General features: G+C 41.7%; 1 protein-coding gene across 1 annotated transcript; it reads left to right on the top strand.

Annotated features, from left to right (window-relative positions):
* Positions 1-3605: 3605 nt before the first annotated feature.
* LOC306695133 (transcription initiation factor TFIID subunit 4-like) lies at positions 3606-17511 on the top strand (the record flags this gene model as incomplete). Its single annotated transcript, XM_079158282.1, has 15 exons — positions 3606-4104; positions 4384-4505; positions 4586-4693; positions 5506-5634; positions 6268-6390; positions 7200-7289; positions 7900-8031; positions 9658-9790; positions 11070-11154; positions 11443-11603; positions 11886-12016; positions 12674-12799; positions 12987-13043; positions 15157-15264; positions 17386-17511. The coding sequence occupies 15 exons, from the start codon at positions 3606-3608 to the stop codon at positions 17509-17511; spliced, it is 2130 nt and encodes a 709-aa protein (XP_079014408.1).
* Between the last annotated feature and the right edge of the window lie 131 nt (positions 17512-17642).

Raw genomic sequence — 17642 nt, 5'->3', positions numbered from 1 at the left:
GTGATGTGGCCCTCACAGGAAAAAGTTTGGGGACCCCTGGTTTAAATCTATGAATTAGTCTATATTTATAGTTTTTGTCACCCCCACTCTGGATGCTAAATATTAAATCTGACGATGAATTAGATCAGAGGATGTTGTGGCCTGATATGTGTGGGTGATAACTAAACCAGTTACATGACTACAGAGTCACAGATCCAGACTATGAGACCCCTCAGTGTCCACTAGTTACTAGTTCTGAAGAGCACACACACACACACCATTATGCAGAGGACTTGGTGCTCATTACCTTTAAGGAATAGACCGAAATAACTCTGTACCAAGTAGTATTGAAACTCCTGATGAGGGGACAGTTTCCAGGCAGACATGAAGAGTTAAATACCAAAGGACCCTTTAATTAAACAAATGGTTAAAAAGACGGAAACAGCTGTGTACACCACAAGCTTTCATGGTTGGCTCACTAAGCCGATTTGGACCACAAATATGTGCTTGTGTATTAAATGCAGTAAATGTCTTAACAGCTGTATAACTGGAAGAACAGATGATGAAACCCACAACTTCAGATCACTTGCGAAGCGAAGATCAGCCGCTGCAGTATGAATCTGTTCATTTTCACATTCAACTGTACACAGCCACAGTAGGCATGTAGGACAAGTTGGCAACATGATGCTGAACTTGAATTAGATCACTTTATTTTACATTTTACTTTCTGTTAGGATGCAAAACTAAATGAAGGTGTGAGCTGGTGTAGACAGGGGGAAAATGATCGAGAGATAACTTTTGACCATTGATAACTAGACCCATGCCCCCCAGGTATAATGATAAATAATACTGAGAAGTTAATAAGACGCTATTAAGGCTACTTTCACATTACAAGCAAATGTGGCCCAAATATGATTTTGTCTCTCAGAATTCAGATTATTTTGGACTCGAATGGGATAAGAGGAGGCGCACTCTGTTTACATCAATGATGCTTGGTGCTCAAACATAGTCAAAGCTGATGGACTTTCCCTGATGTTGAATTTTTAATGTTATGATTGTTTTGTTGCTGCTGTTTGCATTCCTTCTGTTGCAGGAATGCACCACTGCTTTTGTTTGGTTTTGTTTGTCATGTGTTTCTGCAGTTTGTGGTGCAACCCTGTGTTGCATAATGACAGTAAATAGTTCTTGAATCCTTGTAACCAAAGCACAAGAAATGTCTTCCTAATTTTAGTCCAATGATTTAAAAAGCAGAAAATAAATGTAATCCTTTGTTACAAAGAGATCCCTCCTTGAAGGGACGTGTCCTCTTATGGAAAGATGAAATCATTTCTAGGCTTGTTATGTTGTGTTATGTTGTGTTGTGTCCACCATAACAATACCAGTAAGCACCATTTTGCTTTGTACCAGTCAAATGACAATCGAAAAACAGTTTAATGTCCGTTCTACTCCTATTCTATTTCCTAAGACACAAACATATTTTTTGGGAGTCAACTGATTTTGATTGATGACAACTGATCTTTTCCATTGTAACTTATAACTCTACTGCCGGCACAATACCTCCACTCAATAAAACCATGCTCTACTTAATAACCGCAAGGTTTTGCCAAAGAATGCAACTTACATGCCTATTTGGAAATGAATACCTCAGCTAAGTGTATTTCACCGATGATACAGCCAGTACTTGCATGTTTTTCCTCCTTGAGTACATTTCCCAGCTGGAAGACTTGATACTAACTTCTAATACTAGTAACGTTACCATTAGCAAGATACCTCTGCTAATTAAATCCACACATCTTATATGCCGAGTTGGAAATCACCAACACTATTTCATCAATGTTTTTGATCAGGAGATACCCCAACCTGGGTGTGATTTCCAGGACCAGATTTAGTTAATGGGGGCCCCTGGCAAAAGCTGTCCAGGTTGACTAGAGTGAAAGAGAAGCATTATCAGCACAATGTACTGAATGTATGTTCAAGGTGGAGCTTTCAGTTCTAACCAGTAACATTTCTCTAATATATTTTAGAGACTATATATATTTTCACATCTAAATCTATCGCTGTTTGGGGCCCTTTTAGTTGGGGGCCACAGGCAGTTGCCTACCAGCCCAACAGTAATATCTCCCCCCTGGACCAACATGTATTTCATTGGTGTTTCTGACCATGATTAGCTGCGACTTGGGTATGACACTCAACTATGTCACAGCAGGTCTAGCGCTGAGGACCCAAGGAAGTGCAGTGTTGAGTGTGAAGTTGTTTCTACGAACCGTTCTCCAGAAAGCTGCAAGCCGCAACACCACAGGCCGAGCAATCGGCCCATTCCGAATGTCTTCAATGGGCACTGAACTAGTGAGTCTAATGAAAGTATGATAAATTCATTTTTCCTGTTACAGTTAAGACTTTTGCTCTGGTAATGGAGGCTATTCCTAATGGTTCTGTGGCTTTTTTCATGTCAAATTGATGTTTCTGTGATTAATACTGTTGACAATCCTTATGGAAAATTCTTTCTCACCATCATGTAGGAATAATGACAGAGCTAATCGCTTGTTTTCTGTGTGTTGTCACAAAGCCTTATGTGTTTACATATTGCAGTAACTATGCTAAGAATATCCCTTGGATAAAAGTCTGGTCATTGCCAGACATTTATTATACTAGGAATACGATTACAGAGGTCAAGTTTTAAAATATATTATGGACGTCTAGTCGACGTAGATGTTCTTTCCTACCTTTTCAAATACTGAGTGCTGGACGTGAAACGGTGCATTTGGAGAGGCTGTGCATTTGCGTTATCTGCTGGAAACTGCACTACTTTAATAATTTAACAACAACAAATGTCACATCAAATATATTGGAAAAAGGTGCAGTAGCTAATCAAGGTGAGCCCCTCTTTCCCGAGTGTCCACAAATGCAGCACTGGTCCAGGATGAGTTCATGCACCATGCTGCCATTAAAACACCCAAACAGGTGAGCTCGGGACTTTGCTTTTTCTCAGAAAACTCGGTGAATATGATTTATGATAGGGGGTGTAACGTTATCCATTTTCAGGAACTCCGCCCTCACGATTATTTCGCAAGGAACGTTTGTTCCTTTGGATGAAATGACGCAAACCCTAGCCAAAATCTGGCAGCGAAGCAACGTTACGTTAATGTTTCGTTAAACTAAGCTAGTTTATATCAAACTTGACCTCGTCTAAAGCTGAAACATATAACGTTAGCTGTTAAAGGTAGTTGGTAAGTCTGCAAACATAACTTGAATGAACCAAACAAACAGAAGTCAAATGATATAACGTTACATACTAACGTTAACGTTAAATCGTTTCACCTTGGCTAACATTAGCTGTAGCTGATGTGTTTTACGTTAACCTGTAACGTAATCTTAACATTAGCTAGTAGATGTTCTTCAACAACATTTAAGTGAAGTTGGCGGTGAGTTTGAAGGTGTAAATAGTTGATTATTGTCAGTATTTAGTGCTGAACTGACGGTCAGCACCTAGAATAAGGCATGTTTGTGTTTACTGCTAATACCTTTTAACTGCAGTATGTTTTCACTGGGGTAACGTTACGGCTTGTTTTTCATATTTTTGTATTATGTATGAAATCACATTGTTCTTTCTCCATTCAGAAATAATTATGGCCACAAATAACGTGGTTATTGAAACCCAAACGCTGGAGTCCTGTGGGGCAGCAGGGAATGGAGACAGCTCTATTCAAGTCAAGATATTACAGGTCCCAGCCAAATGTGGACCAATCCCTGCTGTGCAACCTCCACCCACTGCTGCAGGTGTCTCCAAGGGTGTTTCTGTCTCTGCCCCACCTAAAGTCATCCCAGTTGGCCATGTCTACCAACCTACCTCCTCTACAGTTACAGTCTCAGGGCGTCACACTTCCTCTCCCTCTGTCATGTTGGTAGCAAAGGTGGCCACCCCAGGAGGAGTGGGCGCTAACGGCCACCCACACGTAGCAAAACCAGCCTTGAGCCAGGTGGCCTCCATGAACCACACCACAACCCCAGGAAGGACGGTGGTGATAACCGTACCAAAGGCAGCAGGTCCACAGACGGTCACTGTGGCCCCTCGGCTGCCACAGACTGCCTCCCCACAGCTCCCAGCCAATATCCAGATACCACCAGGTGAGCTGCAACACACCATGGTTCTGGTCTAGTTCTAGTCCTGATTGGTAGTGATCTCATTTGTGTTTACAGCTTTGACCACTGTTACATCTTGTATTCTGTTTTTCATATTCAGTAGATTGTGTGTTGAGTCTGTAACTAGTGTTTTAATGTCTGCCACCAGTTGTGTCTGTACTGTATTTGGTCCACGATGTATACATACTTTACCCACCATGCTCTCTTTTCGAGACAAATCATCAATGAGATATAGTCAGTGATTTTGGTCTCTAATTCTGGCAGGTATGATGTTGATCCGCAGTGACAGTGGTCAGCTGATGCTCGTATCTCAGCAGGCTTTGGCGCAGGCTCAGCAGGCACCAAGAGGTGTCAGTGGTCAAGCACCTAGAATACTGGTCCCACAGGTATGTGTGTGCTGCTGCTTTGAATTCATGTGACATCCTCACTCCTTTGGTCCTAACTAGCTGGCATGTCTGGGATTCAGGTATCTGCAGCAGCTGGAAATAAAAGTAATGAGAAGGTGACCGTGATCAGGATGGCAGCCCCTCCCAGTTTCCACCCAGCACCAGTCCAGAAGACAGCTGTGGTCAAGGTACACCAGCTGGTTTACTCCAATTCAGTCACTGACAGCAGCTCATGTAGAGTGTGGGCATGATGAGCATTTTTACTGCAAATCAACCTCACCTGTCATTATTAATAATAATAATGATGATAATAATTAGTGCTGGGCAAGTTAACACGTTATTATCGCATTAATTAATTAACGCAGACAATTATTTTATCGCACGTTAACGCATTTTTAAAAATTATTATTATTTTGAAAGTCCGTTGCTCACTGGCAGTGGTGGAGGGAGGCTTTGGCAGACTACGTTGGATGCAGCGTGTGGGAGAAGTATAGATAAACAAAAGCAAGACAAGCTAACAAATGCCACAGAGAAGTGGATACAAAGTGCAGCCGATCAGTATTGTGGAAGATGTCGGTCTGAGGAACGTTCTTAATTCTTGCTTTCTCACCATACATGACCAGTACCAGAGTTCCCTTGGAACTGGACTGAAACCCTCCTATTGAGGGGATCAGCGTGCAGTAGTTTAACCCGTACCAGAATCAACATTTCACCAAAATGCACAGATGCTTGAGAGTTTGTTTAAGGGCAGGTTCCCATTTACAGATGAAACTGACTCATCTGAAGTTCAAGTGAGCCTGTCAGAGTTTGCATCCCAGCAGGGCGTATCTCCACCTTGCTGCTCCTACACACCACAACAACATACAACTCTAAAAAGTCTTTTCTGCTTAATTCACCTGTGGCCGTCACCAGTAGCTGCATGCCTGTTACCTTACCGTTATTTAGTTCCATCTGCTGCTATTTTTAGTTTTGGAGTGATAGATTTGATTGTGTTGTTCAGGTGATTGGTGTGACTCCCAAACCAGCTGTAGCCCAGACCCTCAGTGCTGTGTCTGAACGGGGCAGCCAGCCTCGCATTCACACGGTCGTCGCTGAACCCAAAAAGGAGACGCCAACCACCGTTAGTCAGGTGAGTGGAACCAGTCCCAGCTCAGACCTGCATCCTCTGTTTGGATTTCACTTGGCTGCATTGTGCTGTCAAACAGTCTTCCTTTGTATTATTACTAGTATCGTTTCCACTACTATGAAAACATTCCTAAAAATATTATGACTCTATTGTATGATTTCATGATTCAGAGTGTTATATGAGCTAAAATAAACTCCCTTCATAGTTCATCAATGTTGCAAGGAGGAGATGACATTACCATGCTTCCAGTTTGACAGTATTTGTAGTCCAAATTATAATCTGACTCCAATCCCCTGAACATACCCAGCATGCCTAGTTGTTGTGGATGTCTCACTGTCAAGTCCCATAGTTTTCTTGGGTGGAGGTGCACTTGTTGTCATGCTGACCATGCTCCATGTACATTTTGCCACTGAATGTGTACATTTCTTTGAGGATGAACTTTTGATTCTGCCTTTTTTACTCGGGAGAAAAGCTTCTTTTAGTACATTTTCTGTTTGATATGTAGTCAATTTTTGTGTTTTTTTTTAAATTGCACGATTACATCATTTTGCTATGGAGAAACAAGAAGAGTGTGTCACAAATTGACCCAAGTTGACCTTTATCAAGATTGTTTGTTGCCTGACATTTCATCAACAGGCGACCCTGGAAAGTGTGAAGAAGTGCAAGAACTTCCTGGTGACTCTGATCAAGCTGGCCTCCAGTGACTCCAGGTCTGCCAACATGGCTAACAATGTCAGAGGACTGGTCAGCAGTCTGCTGGTACTTCTCTTCTCTTCATCAGTATTAGAATAATGAAATCTTCTTAAGTCTGAATTTGATAAAAAATGTCAATTTAAGGCTTGAAAACAAAGACGTAGTTATAGTCACCGTGTCGTCACCCATTGGTTTGTTAAATATGCTTGTGAAGCCTCAAGTTTGACCTTTTGGCTATCGCCATCTTAATATTTTGGCAACCAGAAGTGGCAACCCTACTGCTGAAAAAGAGATTTTTAGTCAACATGATGTTCCAACTAAGTTTGATGAACTGAACACACTGAAAGGGATAAAGATCTAGGACGACAACACGGACAACTCCCAGACCGGACAGCGCCGTGTTAGTGACCTTTTAATCCCAAGGTAGCCCCGCCCTAAAGCATACTCTGCTTTATGGTCTGTTTGACTCTAAATGGACCGTCATTTACTAAATGAACATCATGCTGTATTGAAGAAGACTTGAAACTAGAGATTGAGACCATAAACTCATGTTTACAATGTTTACTGAGGTAATAAATCAAGAGAGAAGTAGAGTCATTTTCTCATAGACTTCTATACAACCAGAGGAGTCGCCCCCTGATGGTCATCAGAGAGAACTACTTACTTACTACTTACTTACTGAAAAGCTAGTATGTAGATCTTGAGTTAAGACTGTTTTGTCTAATCCCTGTTCTCCTCATACTACCCAATTTTACTTGTATAATGGTTATCGTGTATTAATTTACCAGTGTATTCTCTCTTGTTTACAACATAATGTTTCAAGTAACATTAAATGTATCAAAAGTGAAGCATTTGTCCTTTTTCCTATCCTGCAGGAAGGGAAGCTAGAAGCAGAGGAGTTTACAGAACAGCTTTATCGTGAGTTGAAGTCCACTCCACAGCCCTGCTTGGTGCCTTTCCTCAAGGTGACCAGAGATTCAACAACACATTATCGTTCTCTCCTCGGGTGTCTGCAGGTCTAAAATGATTCAAACTCCAGACAGACTTTTAACTAAGGATCCAGATATATTTTGATGGTCAGTATTGGCTAAAATCAAGTGCTCGACTCAACCTCCATGGTTTTGTTCCTAAAACTGGAAACAATTTTAGAGTGTAAAGAAAAAAGATTGTAAGATAGTTCCAACAACTCCAGCAGAGTGATACGTGACCTCTCTTGCTTCACATAAGTTTCAGGAGTCTCATTCTCCCAGTTCTCTTCATATCATACTGATAATTTAAGCTGGTCAATTTAGTTTTGGATCTTCAGAATTTGAATGAAGTAGTTTGGGCAAAATAAGTTGAGCTGAATTTAGAAGGCTACACTTGTTATATGTCAGATATTTAATCATTGTTGGGTTAGGTCAGTAAATGTAGGTAGCAGACTCGGTACCTGCAGATACTATACAATAAAGGACTCTTAATATTGATCTGATATTTTGTCAATGCACCCATGTGTATATTAATCACATAGTGAATCTACTTGCTTATTTATAGTTGGACTGTGCTTAGCTTTCTTTTTTTTCTATTTGCTACCAGAAAAGCCTTCCTGCAGTGCGTCGCCTCACTGCAGACCCCCAGTTATTTATCCAACAGGCTTCAACTTCTACCGGCAACCTCATGAAGCAGTCCAGCACTGTCACAGGACAGAACGTCAGCACCAGCCAGCAGGTAAAGAAACGTCAAGGACATGGAACAACAGTATGCATGTGGAGTACAAAGACTTGAGACAGGGACGGTAACGGTGGGGCAGCTGCATGAAAGGAAAGATTGCAGTAAATCTTTGGACAGGAGTGTGTATCATGTCACCCACTTATAGACAAACGGCTCCATAGTGATACTAGAGGTCAAAAAGTCCACTGGGAACCTTTTAGGTGCATGCAAACACACTAAGTGATGCAATGTGGAGTAAGACATGTAAAACAGTGTGAAGCAGCTTAATTAGCTTTACAAAATATTGATTGTCATATTAATTTGTCATGTGCTTTCTTTTAAACTATAGATATTTGTCATTTCAACATTACTGATGTCTCTTCTTCAATACTCCTTAGCTACAAATGTGTATTTTGCTCCTCTGCTGAGTTTGTGTGTGTCAGTTCAGCTGCCCCACACTAAACTCTTCCATCAGTCTCACGTTTTACCTGTCCGAAGAACACATCCTTTCCTCACAGTCACAGAAAGCAAAAGTGTGCGTCCGTCCTTTCCTGGAGCTGAAAGCTATGACGGCCTATTAGGGCCAGGAGGGGGGGAAGATTAAACGGCCAATTTACAAGACAAAATGCACAAATTTGTGAGATTATAGTCATAAATGTACGTGAAAAAACTCAAGAAAATAGTGCAGTGTTTGTTTTTGTTACGGAACCACAACATTTTGTGTGAGCGTTGGGATGCAAAATGTCTGTCCCCTGTAAACTCGAGGACATAATTCATCATCATCATCTGCGGTTCAACACAAGCAGTTGTGTTATGTGCCTTTTCTGTGTTGTTGTCCTTTCACTCTGACACAGTGACAGTTGGTTAAAATAAGAGACTCCTTGGTGTAGTCAAAGATAAAGTTGTTTGTCTCTACTTTCTTGGAACTTCTTCAATATTAATTTGTATTCATGTTCATAAAGGAATCGTGTATGTTTCTTTCAGGATCTTCTCCTCGCTCAGAGCCCATACTTACCATAATAACACGACTTTAGAAGCAGCAACATTCAGACGGCTGGCCTTACCATGGTTTTTTACTCAAAAAACATTTTTCCTCATAAATATATGACACTATCTCAACATCCCTCTACTCTTCATCCACTGTGTTCACAATTTTGCCAGCAGCAGGCTGTTAGAAGCGGCACAGTAACATCATTAACCATCATCATGAGCCCCTCTGTGTCCTCAGCCCCTTCCTTTGTACCCTCTACACTAATTCACCCATCACCACATACTTCAAATACTCTGACACTGCAATACTTGGACTACTCAATGACAACAACTCTGTCAAAACTCTTTCTCACTTCACACAATGGTGAACTGACAACTACCTCCAGCTCAACGTGGGCAAAACAAAAGAGCTGGTCATGAGGGCATTAAACACACTAGCTTTAGCAGGAGCTTCGTCCTTTCTGACAAACTGCCTGGTTGACAGTGTTGTGAGTGGGATGGATGACTGCATGTATGAAGATGTTCTTTACGGTCTTAATATGTATGTTGCCATGTGTATATCTTTATATTTCTGTGTTGTACTGGCTGTCAAAAACCAATCTCGCCCTGGGGCAATCAATCTAAATCTTATCTTAATGATTGCCCTTACTGCAGGTTATCCTGCAGCCTGCAGGAGTGACTCTGAGACCGGGTATGACGACATTAGTCCAGTCCAGAAATTACATATTGAAGAGCAGCAGACCCATCCCCAAACACACACTGGTCCAGTCAGGAAAACCCTTTGCAGGTAACAGTTAGGGGAGGGGAACTTTTGGAATGTCATCACTTGATTGCGTTTCTTGGTGTCAATTTTTGGCATTTGTGAATCTAATCAGAATCTTGGAACATAAAAGTCTTATGTGAGATAGTGTATCTCTTTTCCCCCCCAGCCCTCTACTAGAACATGTTTAATGTAAAAAAAACTCCAAAGAGCTAGAGGCTGAGCCCTATGGCCTCCTCTCCACCCTGTAACCTGGAAAGAGGATGGGCTGTAGTGTAGCAGTGCACAGTCATCAGGGTGTAGTTCCTGCCCTGGTTTAGGAGTCACGGTTCAGTGCATCTTTGGTACATCGGGGGAAAAAGGATCCGTTCTGCTGGGGACTGTGGTAATGTAACATTTCTGTAGTTCACTGTATAAACACTGAACCAACACGTTGCCGGATGAAAACGGGTCACAATAGGCTATATAACTGAAAAGCATCTCTTATGTCATGAAAATACCAAAATAAACTTGTGCCTTAGGGGTGAGTGTTTCATTAGTTCCATTTCCACTTTGAATGTTTAAATATAGCCAAAGTACCCAAAGATTTCTCCTCCCGGTGATGGTCACCTCTGGGTGATGCCGCCGAATGTGCGTTAGCATGTTGGATGTGTTTCCATTCACATCCCCGACAATGTTGGAGCAACACCGTCACACTGTCCTCGTCTTGTACACAACTATGTCTCCGTTGCTGTTGACACTGATCGGGAACCCGCAGGCGGCTCTGACATTTTGCTTTTGCTTTCACCAAAGCGTGACCGACTAGCACGCCAATCCAGGCGGAACTCGTGCATGTGAACTTTGAATCCAGTCTACGTATATATATGTATTCTGCGTTCACCGGATCGTGACCCCTCGACGTGAGTGTTCGGTACAAATATCTAGAAATGTTATCTAACGCGTACGAGTACTGGTGTAACTGCACAAAGATCCCATTGCAATGGAAATGTAATCAGAAAGGCCAGACTTCATCTCATCTACCAGCGCTGCCTCTCTAATTTGCATATTGAGATTAGATTACAATGCAACAAGAATTGCAGTAAGACTATTGCTTATTCATAGAGGTGGAGATACAAAGGCCCCATGATCAGATGAAGTCTTAGTTGGCCCTTCACTGCGGCCTGTAGTTATACAATTTCAGCGAACTCCAATTTCTGAGTCTCTAAAGTATTTGTGCCGACCGAATTACATCCACAAACTCGGACAAAGACTTGGCTAAATATATTTCTACTCTCCAAATACATTTGTATGTTTTTCTTTTTTGTAGGAACCTTTTCATTGAAGCAGCCTTTCACTCAGGAGCCACCTCGTTCTACCAAATGTGCATTCAAGGACAGTTCAGGATCATACAAGTAATACATGCAGTTGATATCTTTAGACTCAGATTCAGGTGTGAGGGGTTTCAAGTGAAACAATTCAGTAAATCTGACCAGCATTCTGCCAAAGGGCAAAGCTGGCGGGCCTGCACAAAGCGTGTGTGTGTGTGTGTGTGTGTGTGTGTGTGTGTGTGTGTGTGTGTGTGTCCGTGTGTGTGTGTGTGTGTGTGTGTGTCCGTGTGTGTGTGTGTGTGTGTGTGTGTGTGTGTGTGTGTGTGTGTGTGTGTGTGTGTGTGTGTGTGTGTGTGTCCGTCCGTTTCCCAGAGAGGAGGATGACATTAACGATGTAGCCTCCATGGCTGGAGTCAACCTGAGAGAGGAGAATGCGCAGATCTTGACCACGGTGGTCGGCTCTGTGGTGCAGTCGTGCCAGGATCAGCCCTTCCTCTCACCGAACCCAGTGCTCCACCGAATCCTCCGTACAGGTACAGGAGCCATACTGAGACCCAGCATTCATTACACCAGTATTACTGCAGGCTACTCTTTAGTTTAACAGCCACTGATGGAAATCAAAGGCACAAACAAAAAAGGCCTAATATATGCCAGGCTACATTTAAAATATTTACAGACTAATGTTGGATGCCACTGCATTCATTAAAGTCTCAACAAGACAGTTAAGTGTAAATATATCACATTTATTTAACTGGAAAAAGTTGTCTGTAATGTGTCTGACTCTTGTTGTGATACTCTTGTGTCTCCTGTGTTAGGACAGGCATTGGGAGTAACGGATGTCGGTCCAGAGGTGGTGGCTCTGGTGTCTCATGCCACTCAGGAGTGTCTCCGTGGGCTGCTGGAGAAGCTCACTGTGATGGCAGAACACCGCAAGGCGGCCTTGAAGGTACAGCAGTCTGACCCCGACCCAAAGCAGCCGCAGTGGTTGCTCCATGCTATTGCAAAGGAGTGATTTATATTTATTCACACTAAGGAAAAAATGATCATACATGTCTGCTCAGTGTCTTATTATGAAAAACGTTTCTTGTTTTTACATATCCTATGGCATTATTAGCTAAGCCAATCACAGTGAAGCATCACAACAGCTCAAATAGAAAGATGTATCTTCAGGGAATCAAAGTGTTATGTATATGTAAATGTTACAGAGCAGCACGACATCCCATACAAGTCTGCAGCCAAAGGCAGAGTGTGTGTGCGGGCTGTGAATTGGCACTGATACTGAATTAGCGCTGATCGTAATGATGATAGAAATGGATAATAAAAGATGTTGACAAAGCCGTTTCTAAATATGATCACCTCATCCGTGATTTAGATTTTTATACTACTACCTCTCAGTGTAACTGGTCACATTTTGTAAAATGTGACATAGCAGAGTTTGCACCGCTTTGCATTTCAAGCTGTGGCGAACTCGTGCTGATCGAAGGGTAGGAGCGGAAAAAAAAATCTGCCATGGAAACAGGGTTGCTCCAACGTGTGTGTGTGTGTGTGTGTGTGTGTGTGTGTGTGTGTGTGTGTGTGTGTGTGTGTGTGTGTGTGTCAACAGGAGGACTTGTGGCATGCCAAAGTGAGTGATGTGCGATCCCAGTTTCGCTTCCTGGAGGAAGTGGAGAGTTTGAAGAAGAAGAGGAGAGATGAAGAGGAGAGAGAGAGACTGCTGCGTTTGGCCAGAGTGAGCTTATGTTTGAATTAAACCACCAGATAAATACTAAGATCAGTGTGTTTTTATAATGTAAAGTCTAAGAGTGTGTTTCTTTTTTAGTTCTCGTGAGCATTTTATCTGAAACTACCGTGACCATTTCTACCTATATTTATGTCAATTCTGCTCACTAACTAAACATCTGTCTGTTTGTGATCAGAGTCGCTCACACACTGAGGATCCACAGCATCAGCAGCTCAAGCAAAGAGCCAAAGAGGTGTGTATGTGTTTCATCCTGGAGAATGCTGGGAGACTCAACCATACAATCAAGCTAGAAGCTGTGGAGAGGGATCTGTTAACTATATATATATACACAATTATAATTAATTAGTCCTGGGCAACTTAACGCGTTATTACATTAATGCATTAATTAATTAATTAACAATTATTTTATCGCGCATTAACGCAGTTTAAAAAGAAAATGCAATACGCACCGTTGATGCCAGCAAATCACCCACCCAAACAAACGGTGGAGGGAGGCTTCGGCAGACTACGTTGGATGCAGCGTGTGGGAGAAGTTTAGATAAACAAAAGCAAGACAAGCTAACAAATGCCACAGAGAAGTGGATACAAAGTGCAGCCGATCAGTATTGTGGAAGATGTCGGTCTGAGGAACGTTCTTAAGGTGCGTTCGCGTCGATCGCAACGAATGACGGCATGTATGAGTCTCCATCAAGACGCACCATCACAAGAAGAATACACGAGTTGTATGACTACTGGACATCGCTGGGTAACCATAATTACCTTGGAGTTACAGCATTATATTGATGAACAGGGAGCTGCATTCACATGCTCTGACTGTCATGAAGACAGAAGACAGACATTTTGCTGAAACATTGTATTAATGTTGCACAGCAGTGGAACATTTCACATAAAGTCAGCACACTGAGCACAGATAGTGCAAGAAATATGATCGCTGCTGTGTAAAGGGAATACTGCTGTTAAAAATGTGTTAAGTGTTTTTAAACCAAATGTTATTGCACTTTTGTTCATATAGCAGTACTTTTAAAATAAAGGTGTGCAATACACTACTTTTGAATTCATTATTGAACTTTGCGCATAACAATGCGATTAATTGCAGAAAAATCATGCGATTAATCACGATAAAAAATTGTAATCGTTGCCCAGCACTAATATATATGTATATGTGTATGTATGTATGTATGTATGTATGTATGTGTGTGTATATATATATATATATATATATATATATATATATATATATATATATGAATCTTATAACCGTGAATGTAGGATTTATTGACTGTTGAATTAGACTGCATTAGTTACTGCGAGGTGTACCTAGTCATCTGTGTATATCTCAAGCAAACGGCCAATATATTTCACAAGACCACAATGAGAGAAATTGCAATTCAAGTCCCACCCCTATTCGCTCTGCACTCCAATAATAGTTTAGCTAGCTTAGGACTTGGCAGAACCTCAGCCAACTTTCCTCTTTCCTGTTGCACTAAGATGTGCTATCTCCATTCAGCAGTAACATTACTATGTAAGTCACAATAGATAGGTGTTAGAATCTTCATGGACACCTTACATTGTATGTAGTCACTGTAGTCACTGTAGGAACTTTCATTTTGTGGTGATTTTGGCGTTCCCTGTGGAAAAGGCAGTAGTGTTTCTGAGCTCCACAGTCCCTTTAGAAAACCACTGGTTTTACTGCAGCAGGCTCTGACTGTCTAACCCTCGCAGTCCTGGTTCTGGTTCTGGTTCTTGCCATGTTTCTTTTTGTCAAGATTGTCGGACCTAGCAACAGTAACTACGGGGGGTGGAAGTTAGGATTGGTCAATTCTGTGGGAAGCCTGGTGGTATCATGCTGACAGCATGTCATTAAGATGGAAAGTCTTTTTTCTTGCAATACTTTAGTCAGTTTTTGTTAACAAAATGAATTGAATAGAATCGACTATTGCATGTGTTATTAAAACAGAAAGCATTACGTTTTAAGGGGGGGGTGGGTTAAAGGCACCGGTAGCAGTGTGGCTATTTAAGTAGTCAGTAAAAGCTTCTCAGGCTGCTGTGTGGCTCCCAGAGATCTCTGTGTTCATTTACATGCTGCCACCCCCACACACACAACCACTGCACCATACACTCACAGTCTCAAAGCTTGAATAGGTGTGCTAAGTAAAGTCGGTCACTGTTTGAGATATTTGCAATAGTAAACCAGCAGCAAGGGGCTACATTGCAATTTTTTCAAATCTAATTTTAGGAAAATCGTCATAATACAAATAACACACAAAAAAAAGTTTACTTGCTGGTCAAGTTGACTCTTTAGTCACCATATTTTCAGTAATCCTTGGTCTCTCTTCTCTTTTCAGTTACAACAATTAGAAGAAGCTCAGCTGCAGCAAAGAGAGGCCAACCTCACCGCTCTGGCTGCCATCGGGCCTCGCAAGAAGAGACCTCTGGAGCAGACTGAAAGCCAGGTTGGTCTGCCAAACCAAACCAGAGAAGCACCTGTTGACCTTCCAGGTGCAATGTGTAATACCTAGCCACCTGCTCCAAAGAAATAGGGGGCAGCATTTCCTTCTACTGCTGGGTCCAATCTAAATTTACAGTCCACTACGAACTAACAGCAGAGCAACAATACGTAAAACAAGGCAGGAGGGAGAGTTGTTCACTTGTTTCTGTCACTCTGGATTTAATCCAATATACAGACTATAACAATGTACATGCAATGCCTCCTAAAGGACTGCAAGTAAACTCACACTTCCAGCTGATATTAAACGACATCGACATTGGCGCTGAACATAAAAATTGCAATGCTTGAAATCAAGATCAAGACAACAGGTAAACAGGGAGGCTTGTAACTCAAATATGAGAAGATGTGCTTAGACCGGAAGCTGTGAACACAGGTTAGTCTCTAATAGAAGCCTGTTCCAAATAAATGCAGTTAAAATAACTGTTTTGGGTAACTGACCACTGTTTTAACATGACAGTGTTTCTATTTCCTCATCCTTCAATCAGTCGTCTAAAATGAAAGACAAAAGCAGTTTAGTTGATCTTAACATTTAACATCCCTATGTTCAACTAAGCTATGAAATCTCCAAACATTTATGAATATTTAGCATTAAAGATAAATACAAAAGGCAACGCAGTAAAAACCATTAAGCACCAAGAGGAGAAACTAACTCTGTATAAAGCAGCATGTTGGTCATTGTAGCTAGCCTCCTTGGCTAACGCACACACACAGGCAGCCCACAGCTCACCTCAGTTAGCATGTGTGAGGCTGTTGGTTCAGCTCATTGAGTCTTTAATTCTGTGTGTTTTAAGTCTTAGCCCTGCAGGCTGTAGGTTTAAAGACGCTCTGTTCACTGCACATACTCCCCACTGCCTTTGAACTCCATTACCCAGAGGAGCCGGCTGCCTGTCTCGCTCTTTCCTCTAAACAGCCACAGGGCTTCCTTTACCTCTTCACAGGCTGCTCCTCAGCTGGCACAGCACACACACTGACGACGGCTAACTATAGAGGAGGGTGGGCAAATGTGTTTGGAGTGGAAGCTCTTTTAGCATGTGACACACCAAATTATCAATTTAGTTTTTTTTAATTTCGGTTTTATCATATTTACTTTTTAAGTCCATTCAAGGACTTGGTTGACTTTGGTTTTTAGTGTGAAAGCACTAGGGCTGTTTCAAATTTTCAGTGAATGTCTGTGACATCATCAACCTCAAAAAACAAAAACAAATCCTTTTATGTGAATAAAGTGATTCATTGGGTTAAATTAGTTTAAATCAGCTTTCTTTAATGCGCGGACACAATGAGTGTAAGCTGATCTGGCCTTTAACTGCAGCTGTGCAGAAATACTGAGCTAACACAGCAGCTAGATTGTTGCGAGGTCATGAGTTCACGCGAATCTTAGGATCACATATTACACGAAAATCCATCAAGTCGTGTGTGTGTGGTTGTTGTTTTCTTCTTACTGACTGGCTTCTGTAAGAGTTTGATTGACAGATGGATCATCCAATCACCTGCCAGGTATTGTTTTTGGAAGTTCCAGCCATTTTTTCCAATGATGGATTTTCCGATGGTGCTGTGCAACAAACTACCTGACTCGTCAGGTTCAGAAATACGAGGTTCAAACAGAATGAATAGACGTGCACAAAACAACTGTGCAACATTCCAATGTTGTGAATGAAGTGTGGAACTATTTGGTACAGCCCTACAAAGCACAGAATATTTTCTTTAGTTATATAAACAGAAACACAAAAGCTGCTTCAGAAAAAAAAAAGTCTTCGTGAGCTGACTAAGCAAACTACATTCGCTGATGAAGATGAGATCCAGTTGAAAGTCCAGGGAAGAGATGGTAACTAAGTGAACCTGCAGTTTCCTGAGGGCAAGAATGGACTTTGACACTCAACATGTCTGATGTAGTTTAAGGTGTGAGTAACAGTTGGTTATGAAATTGATGAAATTTGCAAACAATTTTTTTTTACAGGAAATGAAAGACTGTTTGTGTGGAACTCTGGCCACCAGCTCACTGAAGAGTATTGCTTACTTCTGACATAAGAATGCATAATATTTAGTGTACTTGTATTGTGTGTGTCAGGTGACCCTGCTGCCCAGACAGGGTGTTCAGAGAGTGACTCGGGTCATGCTGAGGGATCTGCTGCTGTGTATGGAGCAGGACCACTTCCTGTGCCACTCGCTCACTCTGTACAGAGCCATGCTCTGACTGCCTTCACTGTTCATGATTGGATCGGTCTCATAATAATCTGCAGCAGATCTTTGGTTTTCTTTTGTACTTCTGTTTCAGTTCTATCAAATATTTTAGTTTATCTCCTATTTATTGCCAGTGTTTGGATC

The sequence above is a fragment of the Pholis gunnellus genome (assembly GCF_910591455.1).
Source record: "Pholis gunnellus genome assembly, chromosome: 4".
Classification (NCBI taxonomy): domain Eukaryota; kingdom Metazoa; phylum Chordata; class Actinopteri; order Perciformes; family Pholidae; genus Pholis; species Pholis gunnellus.
Note: the sequence above shows the minus strand (reverse complement) of the source record. Positions and strands in the feature narration are given on the sequence as shown.